This window comes from Lissotriton vulgaris, chromosome 3_2 (genome assembly GCF_964263255.1).
Source record: "Lissotriton vulgaris chromosome 3_2, aLisVul1.2, whole genome shotgun sequence".
NCBI lineage: Eukaryota > Metazoa > Chordata > Amphibia > Caudata > Salamandridae > Lissotriton > Lissotriton vulgaris.
The window spans coordinates 10,633,071-10,651,398 of NC_141690.1; the positions used below are offsets into that span (position 1 = coordinate 10,633,071).

Consider the following 18,328-nt stretch of genomic DNA (forward strand, 5'->3'; position numbering starts at 1 on the left):
ATCACCGCAACTCTGAGGCCTATCTGCCTCGTGTCGAGCCTCGGCCTCGCGTGGCACGGCGCCTAGGTCGCCGCGTCAACTCTCCGCAGCAGTGCTCCCCGGGCAAAGTTCTCAGTCGGCTAAGTCAGGCATCGAACGTCGGATCGCCCCCAAAGTTGGACAGGTGCTGCAGGGCAGGGAGGTCCACAACCGCTGTAAGTTTCAGGCGTCCACCCGCAGGCTAACAGGATAAATTCAGGATGGTTCTGACCAGGCAGCCAGAGCCTCACTAAAGTGCGGCCATTAGCTCGTGCGCCCTCTAGCGCCCCAGCTTGTGTGACATTTAATCAATACTATAAAAGGTTGCAGTCACCCAGCAACAGGTTAATCATACAAAATTGAACATTTTGAACAAATTGTTAAACATATGGGCTAAACGCTGACTTCAGAGAAAGCTCACAAGTGGATTGCGTCAAAAGAATAATATTGCTAGACAAACTAAAATCTTAAAATTCCCATAAAAATGTTGGGGCCAATAAAACCACATGATATAACGCGTAAAAAAACAAGATAGCCTATTTGCAAAAATTACGTCGAGGTAGAAAGTCAAAGAGAACCATATACACAGTGTGCTAGAGTAAATAATACTTTTTTCATATTCCATTTAAATGACTGTCCTATCAATTAACCCCTTTAATGAAACAACCAAACGAATTTTAATGCATTTGAATATTACTAATGAATTTCTGTGCCAGAGAAAAATACTACATTCTCTGCACGTGAATTTCCTTTTACAGCAACTGCACTCAAGAATAAATGGAGTGTAGTATACTTATATTTAGTGGTAGAGAGAAGGAAGCTCAAATACTGCTCATCTTAGTGAAGTGATAATTTTTGTGAGAGTGGCCGTTTTCTGAGTCTTTTTACTCTTAACTTTCAAAACAAACATCAAGGAAAATGCTTCCGGCAGTAACGCTGTCAGGCATACGGTAAAGCAGTGTCAAACCACACACTTTGTAGGGCATTATCTGGCCTTTAAAGTTAGATGCTTGCCATCATCCATTTGTAAAAGTAATCCTACTCGGTGGAGTAAAAAGTAATTAATGACCTTTGGAACCAAAGCTAGACAAGAATCCTTACCTCTGTATCTCATGATCATGGCGCCTGGTCTTTTGAGACTATGCTCATAGTTCTCCCCTTACTAAATGCTGCATAACTGGTCAGAGAGTTTTTCAAGCTGTATTGGTTTTGGGACTCTCATTGAGAGTGACCACTGAGCTGTTAATCATATAGGTCAACAGTCATCCAGAAGATGCTCTACTGTTCGCACTACCACAGAGCCACTTACATAGGAGTTTGGTGAGACAGAAACAAAATCCAATTTCAACGATATTTCTCCATATTTCTTGACATAGACAATGCACCTTTCTGGACATAGTCCATGCACCTTTGGAGGGTGTGTTTGCCTTGGAGGGTGTGTTTACGGACAAGTAACCCGGCAATCAGCCATCATGGCCTCCGAAACATACTGGACTCCTTCACAATATACAGCCCATTTCTACTGATTACCTATTAAATAATTTTGACTCAAAATAAAATGAACTGCCACAAGTTCTATCCCATACAAGCATTTCAATGAAGTGCTGCTCGTCGATGCAAACAAATTAAAACTAAATTGAACCAAAACTTCTTTAAATGGGAGACAGCAGTTTAGGCATTTAACACATCCCAACTGAAAATGCTAGCCTACATTGCTTGGTTGCTAAAAGGAATTGCTGTGCATTATGATGAGTCATTTCCAACACACATGAAGCGTGGCTCAATGGTTAGAGCGGCAGACCCTGATGCAGAGGTCTGGCCCGGGACAAGGGTTCAATTCCCGCCTCGGCGGCTCTTGGACTCAATTTCCCCGGACCTGATAATTCTCGCCTCGGTGCCTAGTCTAATCATGGGTCCCACTCTGTGACTCTGGGCAATAGCTTGCTTAATCTCCACAACGGCCCCAGCAGCGCTGTGGATGCCTGGCTTCACCTTGGGGGTGCCCAGGAGTGGACATTTCACAGGAAAGCCAGGATGGGTTCCACAGCAGTATGAATACAGCGCTACGAGGCCTCCGGGTAGAAGTGCGCTATATAAAATACACTACATTTACATGCAAACTACATTGTGCTTGGCAAGACAGAAAGACTAAATACAAGCTTTGAAAGCCGACATCTCCGCAAGCATAGCTTTTCAATGTCAGAAGGAAATTTACGCCCTTGGGTCCGCACCTGAATAGCATTATTTCCTGTCACTAATCTAGGACACCAAACAGTGAGCAAGTAACGATCAGCCCTTAAAGTCCCTCTGCGGAACATGTGGTCAGATCTTGCCATAGAGGTTTTAGAGAGGCATGAGTTTTCAAGCATGGATATCTCAGGCAAAGAGTCTTAAAATAGATCTGCCCTTCTGCATGCCATTAAAGGGATCCATCATAAGGTAAGCCTTACCCAGTAGGCATAATCTGTTTTTGACGGCTCGGCACGTCATGTTCTGCACAGACTGGTGAACTGGCCACTAAATGCATGTGGTTTGAATAATTCATTTTAAAGAAGATGAAGGTCACTGGACATAAAAGGAAGCGTGTTATTAGTAGGCATATGGAACCCTGTGTAATACCTTGATAAATGTACCAGTTTCGCATTACTTTGTTATATATAGTCTATCCAAACAAGTGTGTGTGGAAACATATTGGGTAGTAAATGTGTTTGAGGCCAGTGAATCACTTTTTCGTGGGAATAATATACATCCTCGGGATGTAAAGTCAATCAGTCACAATTTGAAACTTTGTGATGAAAATGAAGAGTTACTAGAGTCAAGCACTTTGACCCTAATCAGTTTGATTTGATTTGATTTTGATTTAGGATTTGTATAGCGTACGATTGCCCGGTGGCGTCTAGGCGCTCAGCGGAAAGTCAACCTACATCTGGATTATAACGTGGAATTAGCTAGCAAATAGCCAGGTTGTCAGTGATTTCCTGAAAGTGAGCAATGTCGGGCTATTCTTGATCTCTGTTGGAAGTAAATTCCACTGTTTCACTGTACCCAAAATGAAACTTCTTCATCCCCAAAGTGCTTTTATATATTTGGGTATCTGAAGAAGTCTTCTTTGGGATGAACAGAGGTTTCTAGCAGGCTGGTACCACGAAAAAATGTTGCCTTAGAAACCTTGGTCCAGTTCCCGCAGAGCCTTATAAACTAAACAAAGGGATTGGACTTCTGTCCTTTTTTATCATGGGAAGCCAGTGAAGTTTCTTTAAACCATGGGCAATAGGCTGGAATTTGGGAATGTCCAGCAGCAGTCAGGCAGCTGCATTTTGGGCCCATGTAGTTTGATCATATATTGCTTCCGAAGGCCACTGTACAAAGCAATGCAATAATCAAGTCTGGTAAGGGCTAATGCTGTTACCAGGGTTTTTACTGCTTCGCACGGAATGAAATTATGTACTTTTCTAATTGCTTTTGGTATCAAAAAGACAGAGGAGGAAACCTTGCTGACCTGATGTTGAAACATAAGTCTATCATCGAGAATGAAGTTCAGGTTCCGCACCTAACAGTCTGGGGACAGGAGTGATCCCATATTTGAAGGCCACCAGTTCTGTGTCCAGAAGGAGGTGTTAGAACCCAACAGAAGCACTTCAGTTTTGCTCTCATTGAGCGTCAGGCAGTTTGCTGTCATCCACTGGACAATTTGGGACATACATTGACTAAAACGTTCCTCTGAGTTGTTTGTGATGGACACCACTATTTGGGTCTCGTCCCCGAAGGAGACCAAAGAAAAACCAAAACTGCCTAATAATGTCCGCTAGGGGGGCGACATATAGATTGAATAATGTCGGGCTCAGTGCTGAGCCCTGCGGCACTCTACAAGGAAGTGAAAAACGCTCAGAACAGGAGTCACAAATCTAAACATACCGACACCTGTTGTTCAGGTAGGATTTGATCAAGTTAAGAGCAGTATTTTTGACACCTGCTTCTTGGAGCCCCCGATTAGGATGTCATGGCTCATGGTGTTAAACGCCGCAGATAGATCTAAAAGGATCAAGGCAGCCCTGGCACCCGTATCCAAAATCGCCTGGAGCTCCTTTACTGCTGAAAGCAAGTCAGTCTCAGTGCTATGACCCTGACGGAAACCATGTTGCGAGGAGTCCAGCAGGTCTGCTGAGGAAACAAATGCAGACAATTGTGAGTTCAGAATCTTTTCAAATACCTTAGCTAGAAAAGGAATCCTGGCGATGGGTCTGTAATTACTGGTATTGCTGGGATCTAGATTAGATTTTTTCAATAAAGGCAGAATTGAAACCATTTTCCAGGTGTCGGGGGAAATGCTTGAGTTAATGATTTCGTTAAACAGTAAGTGGAGATGTTTGCTAACACTATCTGAAGCCATTTGATATATTTTTGGCAGGCAGGGGTCCGTGGGAGCTCTGGATTTTGTGGAGCTTACTAACAGTGAAATCTGTTCTATGCTCTGTAGTACGTAGGTATCTCAGACTCTGTTAGGGCCTGTGAGTGTTGTGGTGGGGGAAACTCTTAAACCATCCATACCCTTGTCTGAGAGAGTATCAAAAATACTTTGCACCTTGTCCTTGAAAAAATCTGTGAGACAGTTGCAAAATTAAAAGACTACTGTCTGTTTTTATTGGTTCTGGTAATGTGACAAACTTTTTGAGGGTTGAAAAAAGTATTTTACTAGAATTACCGGCCTGTCGAATTTTATTTGACAAATAGTTACTTTTTCTGTCCAGGATAATTTTTTGGTAGACAGTTAGTGATTGTGCATAAATAGATTTTTCACTATCATCATAATTCCGTCTCCAGCATCTCTCTAGTTTTCTGCATAGTTGTTTCTGAGCGCGTAGTGCATCGCTGAACCAAGGGTCAGATTTTTCGGCGCGTTTACTGGTAAAGCTTCTCCTCGGAGCTAAAGTGTCTACTGCGGACGTAATCCACTTCGTGAGGTTAGCTGTTGCCAGATTTAGCTCTGGTGTTAGAACTGGTTTTGAAGCTTCTAGAGCGTTTTGCAGAGCCTGGGGGTTAATGTTACTCCAATTGCGCCATTTAGTTGTCTTATAGGAATTATGGGTGCTTAAAGAGGAGTGAATATTGGGTACAATATAGAAGTTTTAAGGAGACACCCTTCTTGTCGGAAAGGGAATGGGTCTAAGGTCAGTTAAAAAAAGAAAAAAGTTCCCTTTTCCTGGTTGTAGGGGATAGATCAGACTATGGGAGCAGTCCTACTCTCATATAATCTGTTTGAGGTCTGGTAAAAAAGTGAAAAAGTAAGCAAGTAAAAGTAAATCATTACATTCAATTGATAAAAACATAATACATTTTTTAAAAAAGAGAAAAGCAAGAGAAAAGCATAATAACTGTCTGTGACAGTTATTGTGCTTTTCTCTTTTTTTTAAATGTATTATGTTTTTATCAATTGAATGTAATGATTTCCTTTTATTAAATGTTAATAAATGTTTACAAAATTCTTTTCAAATGCAATCAAAATAAATGTGAAATTTTAACCAAGAGTAATTCTAGTACATTATCTTTTGACCACTTACTTGCTTACTTTTTCACTTTTTTACTTTGTGTGTTAGTAAATTTTGTTGAAAGTCTGTGTAAACAATGTGATACTTTCTAGTTTGAATTGTAAATTTGTTACCATGTAGGGGGCCTCATACTAAACCAGACCTCAAACAGGTTATATGATAGTAGGACTGTGAATATTGGGTACTGCAAATATGATGGCTTTGTAATCCGACCATGGAATGGGCAGAGTCTCTTGGATGTTCAAATAGGGGCTGGATGTGAATATGCCATCAAGAGTGTGACCGGCATCATGCGTAGGATGATTGACTTTTTGTTCCATTCCTGCACTGGCCATCATCTCTATAATCAATGCTGTGTTGTTATAATCCCTGGTTTCTAGATGGCAATTAAGAACACATAGAATGGAATAATCCTCCGATTCAAAACTTGATTCGATTATAGGACTAATCAGAACTTCCCAATTTTTTTGCAGCTGGGGGTCTGTACAGTAGTTTTCCCTTGAACGTGTAGTTATCACTTAAAGTGATTTTGAACGAAATCAACTTGCATTCTGTACTGCTTCCTACAGACGACTCTAATATGTTTAGAGTGTCTTTAAGTATGATTGCTAGGCCACCTCCCCGTTTCTCTTGCCTATCATATCGAATTATAGAGAATCGGGGGGGGGGGGGAATGGCTGAAACTAGGTCGGGATCCGAGGAGCCATCAGCCCACGTTTCCGTGACAAAAGCGATATCTATCTTGTGTACTGTCAATAATTCAGCAAATTCTACATTATGCTTAACTCGAGAGCGTGTATTAATGAGCATACCTCATACTTTTTTGGGAGAGATTGGTTGTTGACATGGATAGTTTGTCCCTGTGTTGGCAGTTCTTATTTTTGAAAAAAGAAATTTCGATTGACAATGAATACATGATTTTATTTCTTTAGAAGGGTCGAACTGCTGGGCATCATGTCAAGCCTATTATAGCTCAGTAGAGTATATCATGAATAAATCAACCTGGACTCCGGGATAGGTGAACAACAAGCAGGGGTTGTGACCCTGGGCTCGGTCCAGGCGCAGACGGGCGCAGACGGGCTTGTCTTTGGCGCGCCTGTGTATTGGCATTCTACTTATGTGGTAGTGAGGAAGGAGATAGCGCACAAACTACAGCTGTCCCCTATGAACCGGAAGTGAGGCTTAAGTCCCTCCGGTTCACCGGGGCTGTGACCAGAGATTTCAAGTAAGCATGCTAACAGTGCAATCAGGTTTTTAAAAGAACAATAAAGATTAATGTTAAAAGCTATAATGTGCGGAGTGCGGTCTATGCTCAATGTAACACAGTTTCAAAATGAAGGTTGTGTCATGGAGTAACAAAGATTAAGAACAGGTTTAAAACAAATAGGAAGGCAAGTATATTAAAGGAGCATAATAACGTGGGATGCGGAAATACCGTGCTCCTGATCTACTAAAATCAATTGAGGGTATCATTTAGATTGGGTGTTTAGTGCTACACAGCCAACTTGTTTATCCCATACCTACTAAAGTTACCTATTGTCAAAATCTACTGACCAGATTTTAATGGTACCAGCGCTGGATGGAACTCACCATAATTGTTGCTGTAGCTGTAGCATATTCTCCTCCGCCCCAGCACTCGCCAATATTGGGACAACGTGCTTCTTCACACACCTGCAAACAAAAAATATTTCAGAATGATAACTCTATTCAAAAAGTATCTTTCTTTAATACTCGGGGCTATGCCAAGCGCTACACACAAAAATTAAGTGGTTCTCTTTTATAGAAATGTTCCAAACCATATATCTAACAGCAGGTCGACTGCAGCTTATCCGCACAGATAGATGTGAAAAACTGCAGAAGAGTTGGAAGGTTTACTTGTAGTCCTTGTTCTGAATCCTAGGAAGCATAAACATGGAATATTCCCGCCAGGGTGTGGGGAGCCCGGAACACTTCAATTACAAACGTTGACAATGACAATGTATTCTTAGCAGGCGTGCAACGCCCATAGGGCTCAAAGGGCTTCAGCCCCCACTCCCTCCCCGTTGTGCGCATCAGCCAGAACTTAAGACAGCTTCCCAGACACACACAAACAGGTCTTGAGCTGCTGTGGTCTGGCGTCCATCTTATTGCAGCTGCACCAGAGTACTTCACAGGGCTTTAAAAGACCATTTACTTGTTAACGAGGCTTTGTTTTTTCACCTCTTCTTATAGAGTCCATGAATCTCCACTCTGCCTATTGCTGGAACAGTTAACCCCGACCCCGCAATTTTTATTAGCCCCTCTCCCCCGCCCGAAATTTGCCTCTAGTTGCGTCTATGATTCTTAGGATGTGAAAACCCCATAGGCCTGCCAAGCTAGATGTTTTCAGATTATTATTATTATTTTTTAAATACATAAAGCAACATTTCTGTAACACGTTTTAACATGCTGCTACCAACAGAAAACTTTAAAAAAAATAAAGAATAACAGTCAAATAGGCTAAACCCACAGTAAACTGAAACAAGCATTTTCAATGCAATAAGGGCCAGATGTACGACCGTTGATGTTTGCTGCGACTCACAAATTGCATTAAATTGCGAGTCGCAACTTGCGAGTCGCAAACATCAATGTACAACAGTGTCAGACACGGTTTACGATTCCCAATGGGGTTGCAAACTGCATGCCTCATGCATATTAATGAGACTGTTGCAATTTGCGACCCGATTGGGAATGGCTGGCACTCCCAGGGTTGGTGGCCTGCTGGGGTCAGCTGACCTCCATGTCTTGGACTGATTTGTTAATAAAGCAGTTAAAAAAAAATGCAGCCCGTTTTCATTATAGGCAAATGGATGCATTTAAAAAAAAAGAAATTAAACGTTTTTGCTTCCTTTTTTAATGGTAGGTAATGGTCCCTGGGACCACTGCCTGCTCTTAATAAATGTTCGTGCACCCATTCACAAAGGAGAAGGGTTCCCCGGTGCATCCCTTCCCGTTTGCGAATGGTTTACCACCCTCTTGAAGAGGGTGGTAAACTGCAAGTGTTTTGCATTCTTACAAAGGGTTCAGAGTCGCTATTAGGAAGGGACGCCCTTGGCACGCCCCTTCCTAATAGCTATTACATTAGCGACTCTCAAAATAGGGTTGGTACATTCTGCTACCGTTTTTTGCGGTCACAAAAGGGCAAAATGCCCCTCTGTGACTGCAATAAATGGTCGTCCATCTGGCCCTAGGTCTAGCATTTTTTAGAGTTAGAGCTGTTGATGTTGTAAATAATGTCTTTTACCCATGCGTTTTGATTTGGAGTGGAGTGGATGTATGTGGTGTGGAGAGGGATTACGTGATTCAGATTGGGATGGTTAGTTGTGGAATTGTGTGGCGTGGAGTGGTTTTGTCTTGTGGAATTATGTGGCAGGGTGTGCAGTGGAAAAGAAACATGGGACTCACAGATACTGGGAGATACAGACAATACGAGTGCCTAATCTAAAGAGAGAACACAAGGAATGGGAAGCTATATTGACAAACATTGGGCACTTCTTGTGTGGAGAAACATTGTGCATGCGATCGCCTCTATACAGCCAGTGCTCGAAGGCAAAACAAACATTGGCATAGCCAATAGGTTTCACCTTTGGGACCTTATAAGTGTTTAGTCAGAGAGAATTCTAGCAACTTCTTCCTGCCTATTCTAATGCTTGTTTGTTTTAGTTTTATTTTTTTGTTATTGGGGGGAAATAAACAATGGGAGGTTGGAGGCTGAGAAATAGTGCTGTAATTACAACATGAGCAGCAGACAGGCTTTAGGAGAGAATCAACAGATTGCATATTCTGAGGAAAGACTGAGGTTGTGCGGAGTGGTGCTGAGGAGGTGGTGTGCTGATGCGGAGGTGATGCTCAGGTGATGTTAAATGATACTCAGGTGGTGCTGAATTATGGGGAGGTAGCACTGAAGTGGCGGTGTGCTGGTGCAGAGGTGATGCTGAGTGATACTGAAGTGGTGCTGCGGTGCTAAGTCAAGCTGAGGCGGTGGCGCTGCACTGGTGCTCAAGTGGTGCTGAGTTGAGGTGATACAGTGCTGATGCGGCGGTAGTGCGGATGCTGAAGTAGTGCTGCGTTAGTGATGAATTGATGGTGAGGTGGGGCGGTGCTCGTGGTGGTGCTCAGGCCCGGACTGGCCATAGCGGGCACCGGGCAATCCCCCGGTGCGCCGCAAGGGTGGGGGCCGGTTTTGAGCCCCTGGGGGCCGATTTTGTTACAGGGCCGTTTGTGCAGCATAGCTGCAAAATCGGCCCTGCAACAAAATCGGCCGAAAACCGGCACTAGCAAAGCGCTCAGGTGCACCTCCAACCCCTCCCCCCGAGTGGGGAGTGGGGGCGGGGGGAGAGGGTGGCCGGGCACTTTGCCAGGGACGGTTTTAGTTCCCAGTCCGGCCCTGGTGGTGCTGTGCTGGTGCTGAGGTGGTGCTGCGCTAGTGCTGAGGTGGTGGTGGGCTGGTGCTGAGGTGGTGGTGGGCTGGTGCCGAGGTGGAGCTGGGCTGGTGCTGAGGTGGAGCTGGGCTGGTGCTGAGGTCGAGCTGCTCTGGTGCTGATGCTGAGGTGGTGCTCAGGTGATGAGTGACCCTGAGGGTGTGCTGAGTCATGCTCAGGTGGTGGTGATACGTTGGCGCTCAGGTGGTGCTGAGTGATGCTGATTTGGTGCTGTGCTGATGGTGCGCTGTTGTTGAGGTTGTGCTGCAGTGATGTTGAAGTGGTGCTGCGTTGTTTCTGAATTGGTACTAGCAAAAAACTGACCGCAAAAGATAATGCAAAGTAGAAAAATATTGCACTTTAGTGGTTTAATGTTCCGCATATGGAAATGGATAATGGCACTACATATTGCGGGGAGCGACTACAAAAAATAAAAATAATTTCAGGTTGTGCGTCCACATGCACATACCGTCTTCAGCAGCCACACAGGAGCATCACCAATGCAGCTCTTCAGGGGATCAGACACATGAAGTGGTAGCGCAACAGATATCCCACTCCGAGGCTGCCTGCGGGTTTAAACCACCCACCAGGTGCTTTATTCCCAACCATAATAATTCCTCTGTCAGGCAAGACGACATTCTCTGGATCATATTGTTCCAGAAGAATCTCCAATGAGGTAATCTACTGGAACGCTGGTCCCTGTGCCAACCACCCCCTCAGTGTCCGGTTGTGTGGTAGCTTTCTACGGCTGAAGGATGCCAGGCCAGGACTATGACTAACTTAGAATATGAGAGGATAATTACGCTGCTTTATTACACAAAAGCGGGCTGTAACTACTCTTGACGACCCTCGGGGGCACTCTCGGGGTTGTACCCATATTCATTGAATAGAGGTTGCGGTGTAACGGCCTGAGCTGTGGACTTCAAAACTGAGGAACAAGGTCAGAGTCTCAGCTTCAGCTCAACATCCTGTGATCCTGGGCTAATCCCTTAATTTCCCCCTGCCGGTCTTCCTACGAAAAAATTAATGTGACCATGTGTAATGGAACTAGAATGTATGTAAACCACTCAGATACCATTGGGTAGAGTTAGCGATATATAAAAACCGTAAAATCAAATAACTACTTGCAAGCACATTCTGATTCAGGATAAAGACTTTTGAAAGCCAAAACACAGCTTTATTGTAGATTTTGATAGTGTTTATTGCCCCTGACGAGGTGCTGTAATGTCAGTGATCGAAAAGCGCATCCCCCCTTTTTTTAACGACTTTATTGAGAAGTTGACAAGAGATTATTGGACACCAGCAAAATGTTAACAATAAAGTGAATCTCCTCAAAACGAGTGGGTGACAGTCCTGTGCATCTTATAGGTCCAGTGTTGGCTCGTACATACAGCCGTGTTTGTAAATAATGTGCGCCAGCAATTTGAGCCCAGTAGCTCCGTAGTGAAGATCGGAGAGAAACAAGCGAAAGCGTGGCGCATTGTGTGTAACCTGACCCACAAGGAATGCAGCTGCCACCCTGCGTGCACCTGCCCGCTCCTGAGAGAAAAACGCTGTGGGATTTAACATTAACAAGCATTTACAATGCAATTGTCTTGACAATAATATAGGTAGAACTATTGGTATTGCTTATTATTTTTTTTATCTTTTTTGTATCTCTAAATAAATGGCATTGTCATTTCTATTGGCATTAGCTTTTTTTGCATATGTGATACCTATTGCATTAGCAGAGAGAGAGTAAGGTAGTGAGATAGAGAGAGAGAGTGAGGTATTGAAATAGAGAGAGAGTGAGGTAGTGAGAGAGAGTGAGGTAATGAGATAGAGAGTGAGGTAGTGAAAGAGTGAGGTAGTGAGATAGAGGGATGTTGTGAGGTAGTGAGATATAAGCATAGAGTGATGTTGTGATGCAGTGAGATAGAGAGAGAGGTAGTGAAAGAGAGTGAAAGTGAGTTATGTTATTCTAAACTTTTTAAGCGCACGGACACCCAGGGGTTTCATGGCGAGTTAGTGAGATAGAAAGAGTGAGGTAGTGAGATAGAGAGTGATTGAGGTAGTGAGTTAGAGAGAGAGAGAAGTTGTGAGCTAGAGAGTGAGGTAGTGAGAGAGTGAGGTGTGATGTTTTGAGAGAGAGAAGTTGTGAGATAGTGAGGTAGTGAGATAGATAGAGTGGAGTAGTGAGGTAGAGAGAGTTATGTAGTGAGAGAGAGAGGTAGATAGAGAGTGAGGTAGTGAAAGAGTGAGGTAGTGAGGGAGAGGGATGTTCTGAAGTAGTGAGATAGAAACAGTGAGTGAGTGTGTGAGGTAGTGAGATAGAGAGAGTGAGGTAGTGAAAGAGAGAGTGAAAGTGACTTAGCGAGATAGAAAGAGAGAGAGTGAGGTAGTGCGATAGAGAGTGAGGTAGTGAGTTAGAGAGAGAGTGAAGTTGTGAGGTAGTGAGATAGAGAGTGAGTTAGTGAGAGAGTGATGTAGTGAATTTTTGAGGGAGTGAGTCGTGATATAGTGAGGTAGTGAGAGTGAGATAGTGAGATAGAAACAGATAGAGTGAGCTAGTGAGATAGAGAGAGAGTGAGCTAGTGAGAGTAAAGTTGTGAGGTAGTGTGTTTGAGAGTGATGTGGAATGCATGCTAACAATAAGCAACAAACAAACATGCTACAAATACCTCCCACCCCAAGACCGGCACTTACCTCTCATGCCGCTGATCAGCACACATAAGCTGTCAGGAGAAACAAGAACAATCTATCCGAGGCTCATTAGCGCTCGTTCCACTGCCCATCATGGACCTGGCATAAAAGGCAACAGTTTCCTGATACACCGCCAAACTCCCCAGGCACAAGAGAAACGAGAGCGGCAACCTCATCAGCGGGAGGGGGCGGGAAAAAGACACGACAGCGGGAAGGGAGCACCCCTGGGAGTTGGAGGGCCCGCTTTGGCCTGTCTCTATCGAGAGAGCCTGGTGTCACTTGGGAGCAGGCTTTGGGTTAGAGGGATCCCTCAGAGGCTGCAGCGCCTTTTGTAAAGTGATCTCCTCCAAACATTCCCAAAACCCCAAACAGGAGGTGAGGAAGGACCAGGGCACCACAGCGAACAGGCAAGGCCCAAGCTAGTTAATGGGGCTTTAAGGGGAAACAATGGCCCGGACTGGGATTTGAAGTGCTGAAATCCGGATCACAGTTCACCAAAACAACCATTTTGAACAGAAAAACAGCTCAACAATATGTGCAACAGTGGACACTTTAATTAACGACATTCACTATAAAACAACTCACCACATAAACGCAATAACGATGCAAAGAGGCGATCGAAAATGCGTCAAGGCTCAATTGCTTGAAACTAGGGGCGGGGGAGATTTGAAATAATAAAAAGAACATAAAGTCCAGTACCGGTTGAATGCGTGCAAACATGCGCAAGGAGGCCCGCAATGTGATTTGGCATAGCAGTGACGCAATTGGAACTCTTGTCAATGCTTTTATTGACCTCCTAAAGTGGTTGTCTATCTCGTTAGACACCGGAGAGTCAGTGTATAATACCGGAACGTGAAACGCCTCGTCCTTGATTAGAATCTTTGAGGCATGTACATACATGTCCCTTTTCGGCTTTATGAGGGTGTCGTCAGTCAGTCCATCCACCTGGGCGTGTGTGTCGATGGGGGTAGGAGGGAGGGGGTGTGGAATCTTCTAAAACATTTCAGGGACGAAATATTCTGGTGAAAGTTGAGAGATATACAGCATTATGATCAGCACGGGTTATCCTTACACTTCCATCTCTCAACTTCTTGATGGTGCGCGGGGCCTCGGAGATGCCACCCTCGGCACTCAGCCTCGCATCCTCGGACTGCCGGTGGTACCGTGCGGGTGCTCGCTCCTCTTCAGGGCAGAGGCCGGGGGCTGGGCGCCCTTGCTCCCCGGGGGCATCAGCAGCTTAGCATGCGACGGCTCGGCGGGGGAGATCGGGGGTGCGGGGCTGGTGCGCGGGAGCGGCATGATCAGCACGGGTTATCCTTACACTTACATCTCTCACCTTCTTGATGGTGCGCGGGGCCTCGGAGATGCCTCCCTCGGCGCTCAGCCTCGCATCCTCGGCCTGCCGGTGGTGCCGGTGCCGGTGCACGCTCCTCTTCAGGGCAGAGTCCGCGGGCTGGGCGCCCTTGCTACCCGGGGGCAGCAGCAGCATAGTAGGCGACGGCTCGGTGGGGAGATCGGGGGTGCGGGGCTGGTGCGTGGGAGCGGCTCAGACAGCGCGAGGGTCACTCACAGCCAGGATCGGCTTGAGCGGGGGCTCAGCGGCGGCGGGAGAGGCTCCAGACACCGTCTTCAGTGGCAGTGGGGCGCCCGGGGCAGGCGGAGGGAGGGGGCGGGAAAAAGACACGGCACATTGAGGAGGGGAGGACCAAATGGGAGAGGTAAAATAAAAGAAAGACAGACCGTGCCAGGATCGGCTTGAGCGGGGGCTCAGCGGCGGCGGGAGAGGCTCCAGACACCATCTCCAGTGGCAGTGGGGCGCACGGGGCAGGCAGCGGAGGGGCGGGGCGGGAAAAAATACGGCACATTGGGGAGGGGAGGACAAAAGGGGAGAGGTCAAATAAAAGAAAGACAGACCGTGTGTAACGCGGACGCACGGTCCTAGACGGGCTAGCTGACAACAACAAAAAAATAAAATGGCGGCCGGCAACTCTGAAACTTTTCGGATTGGAGGCATGTTTTGCTGTTTTGAGTGACAGTCAACGTCACTGTCTAAAGAACAGCAAAACTTACGCCCCCAAATCCGAAAAAGACGGAGCCTATTCGGAGGGACGGCTCTCTCTTCCAATGGCTGGCCTCCGTTTAGGAAGCCAGCCAATGGGAGAGAGGCAAAAACTGAGGCGGGACAAATAGTCCCACTAAGAAACATTAAATCTCTGAATTCCGGTCTGCCTTCGGCAAACCGGATATTACCTCGACCTAAAAAGGAAGGAGGGACATGCACCCGCCTTTAGCCATTTGCGCGCTTTCATTAGTGAAAGACAAACGCAAAAGCCAATCCTATGTGTGGGAGGAGTCAGACCCACATGGAGAAGTTTAGAGTGCGCTCAAGAAGTCTCCCATAGAGTAGCGCATGCGCGCTGCGCTAGGCTTGACCTAAAAGAATACAGAGCATGCACACACTCTAGCGAGCCCAAGCACCGAGTACAGCACAGTTCACATTCCCACGCCCATTGGAAAAGCAAAACAGAGCGGTACTGAAAGTGAGAAAATTAACAAACTGCAATACAGAAATGAGTCCCCTGTACGGCACAGACGCAATCTATGCCTGACACACACTATATGCTCAATTCAAATGTCAGCAAAAAAACATGTGCAAACTCCTGAAGCCACATAAATATTCTAGGGCAAGGATGGGAAACCAAGGCTCCAAGGAAGTTCCATGAATAGAGGGGGGTGAGGGGGGACGAACCAAGAATGCACTTAAGTATGTGATGCTCGCACGGCAATACTCACATCCCCCCGCACTTCAAGTCTTCATGGAAAGAGGAGCCGAGGCAATAGATAACAACGAAATACAGTGGTTGACGTGCTGCCCGTCACACACAGAGATTGTCCATCACAAACTGCCAACTCTGCAAATCTGAAAGAGGCTGCAGGTCCCACACTAATTACTGCCGGGGGGGAGGGATCCGTGTTCAACACACAGCGATTGCTGCCTGCTTGTGAGGAGCTCTGTGTCACATATTGCCACTGACACCTGCCTAAATCTATCCACCACGTCCAGAGAGCTCCGACTGCCATTGGGGAGCTCCGTCACAAACTGCGAGTGATGTCTGCTTAAGGCTGCCCATCACACACTGCGAGTACTTGCTGCAATAGGTGGTACATCATAGACAGTGAGGGTTTATTTATTTATTTTAAAAGTTTTATATAGCGCGGACAAGATCTTTGCAGATATCAGAGCGCTTTACATAGAGGGATACATGATGGGGCGTACTCATACCAATAAATCAATAAATCAAAACAGTACAAATAGGTTACATAGAGGGGTACATGATGGGGGCGTAATCATACAAATAAATCAATAAATCAAAACAGTACAAATAGGTTACATAGAGAGGTATATGAGGGGGCATAGTCAGATAGATACATCAATAAATCAAACAGTACAACTAGGTTACATACGGGGTATGTGAGGGAGACTACTCATACAAGTAGGCAAAGGGGTCAAGCAGGTAGCAGCATGTAGTACAGTGTTAACAGAGTTCTAGATACTAGTTCAAGTGTATTTAGCCATGAGGATAGCTTTTACTTCTTTTTTAAAGAGTGTAGTGGATGGGATAAGCCTGGTTTCTGAAGGGAGAGAGTTCCAGATCCTAGGTGCCATTACAGAGAAGGAGCGCTTATATGTTTTTTCCTTCCGGAATCTTCGCGGTTTCAGCAGAAGATTGTTTGTGCCTCTAGTGTTTCTGGTTCCGCCAGATATTGTCAATTTCTGGGCGAGGTAACCGGGTGATTTAAGGTGAACCGCCTTGTGTGTCATGCAGGCGATTTTCAGGTGTATTCTGGCTTCAAATGGCAGCCAATTCAGGGCTCTCAGGTCAGGGGTAATGTGGGAGTGCTTTTTAGACCCAGTGATGAGTCTCGCTGCAGAGTTTAGGGAGGCTCTTAGTGGTGCGGTTGTGGTTAGGGGGAGTCCGACTAGTGCGGTGCTGCCGTATTCAATTCGGGGGATGACTATAGCTTGTACTGCGGTTTGGAAGTCTTTGGCTGGGAGGAAGGGTTTAAGTTTTCTCAGAGTATTGATCTGGAAGTTCGCTCCCTTAGTTGCCTTGCTGATGTGATGCTGCATGTTGAGATTGGTGTCAAGTGTAATGCCTAAAGATTTTGCTGAGTCCACGATGGTGGGTTGGACATTGAGTGCAGTTAGGTGTTTAAGCCAGGTTTGAGCAGTGGAGCTCTTAGCTGGAGGTGAGATCAGAAGGAACTCTGTTTTCAGGGCATTGAGTTTGAGGTGATTATCGGCAAGCCAGGATTGGGTGCATCTGATTGTTGCGTTCAGGAGAAGGATGTCATTGGGAGATTGTAATTTGAGATAAAGTTGGGTGTCATCAGCGTACATGTGAAAGTGTACATCGGATGCTTGTAGCAAGGTGGTGAGTGGTTCCATGACTAGGTTGAACAGAGTTGGGGATAAAGAGGAGCCCTGGGGGACTCCTAGCGTTACAGGTATTGGCGAGGACATCAGGTTGTTGCGCTTGAATTTCTGCGTCCTGTTGTGAAGAAAGGAAGTGAACCACTTGAGAACAGTTCCAGATAAACCCATTCTTATGTTTAGGAGTTCTAGCAGATTCTCATGTTTAACGGTGTCGAATGCTGAAGAGAGATCAAGAAGGATGAGGAGGCAAGTGTCGTTTTGGTCTAGCATTTGGAGTGCGTCGTCAATTATGTGCGTCATGGCCGTTTCAGTACTGTGTCCCGCTCGGAAGCCTGACTGGTGCGGGTTGAGGAGATCAAATTGCTCAATGTGCTTAGTCAATTGTAGTTGTGCGCATTTTTCTAGTAGTTTGGCGAGGGTGGGAATATTGGTGATGGGTCGGTAGTTGTTGAGGTCAGAGGGGTCGGCTGTGGGCTTTTTTAGTAGAGGTGTGACTTGACCAACTTTGAGGGAGTCAGGGATGCTTCCTTGTTGGAGAGAGCTGTTGACAATTTTAGTCCAGAGAGGGAGAAGCAAAGGGGTAAAGTCTTTTACTGCGGAAGCAGGCAAGGGGTCCGTGAGGTGATTGGATGGTTTCAGGGTGTTGAGCAGTTTACCAATTTCTTCTTCCGAGTATGTGCCAAAGGTTGACCATGTAGCATTGTTTTTTGGTTCTGCGGTTGCTGGGCACTGGGGTTTGGAATGGAGGCTTGCATCAATAAGGAGATCGCTTTTTAAGTTATCAGTTTTTTGGATAAAGAAAGCAGCGAAGTCTTCACAGGAGGGTGCTTTACTCGCAGTGTTAAGTGGTTGGGGTTGTTCCTTGGATTGTGATCTGATAAGCTCAAATAGTTTTCTCGGTCTGTTTTTTGCCTGGTCGAGCTGGAGGCTGAAGAAGTCTGATTTTGTACGTTTTATTTTCCTGAAGTAGGCGTTTCTCTTTTTCTTCAGGTCTTTTAGGTGCATTGCAGAGGGAGCTGCTCTCCAGATACGTTCAGCCATTCGCATGTCTCGTCTATCCTCATTGAGACTCCCGTCGTACCATGGGTTGGAGATTTTAGTAGTGACTCTTTTCAGCTGCATAGGTGCAACCTCATTAATTATTGTGGTCATAGCATTGAGATAGTGGTCAGTCAGGGTTTGAACGTCCGTATCGTCGGTCGGTG

The 18,328-nt window shown here is 45.6% G+C and overlaps 1 protein-coding gene across 1 annotated transcript in view; it reads right to left on the reverse strand.

Moving 5' to 3' along the window:
* The window catches only part of LIAS (lipoic acid synthetase), a 193,946-nt gene that overhangs the window by 113,783 nt on the left and 61,835 nt on the right, over positions 1–18,328 (reverse strand). Inside the window, exon 4 of the mRNA XM_086963967.1 lies at positions 7,155–7,235. Coding sequence (XP_086820093.1) covers positions 7,155–7,235 — 81 coding nt within the window. The remainder of the gene's footprint in view (positions 1–7,154; positions 7,236–18,328) is intronic.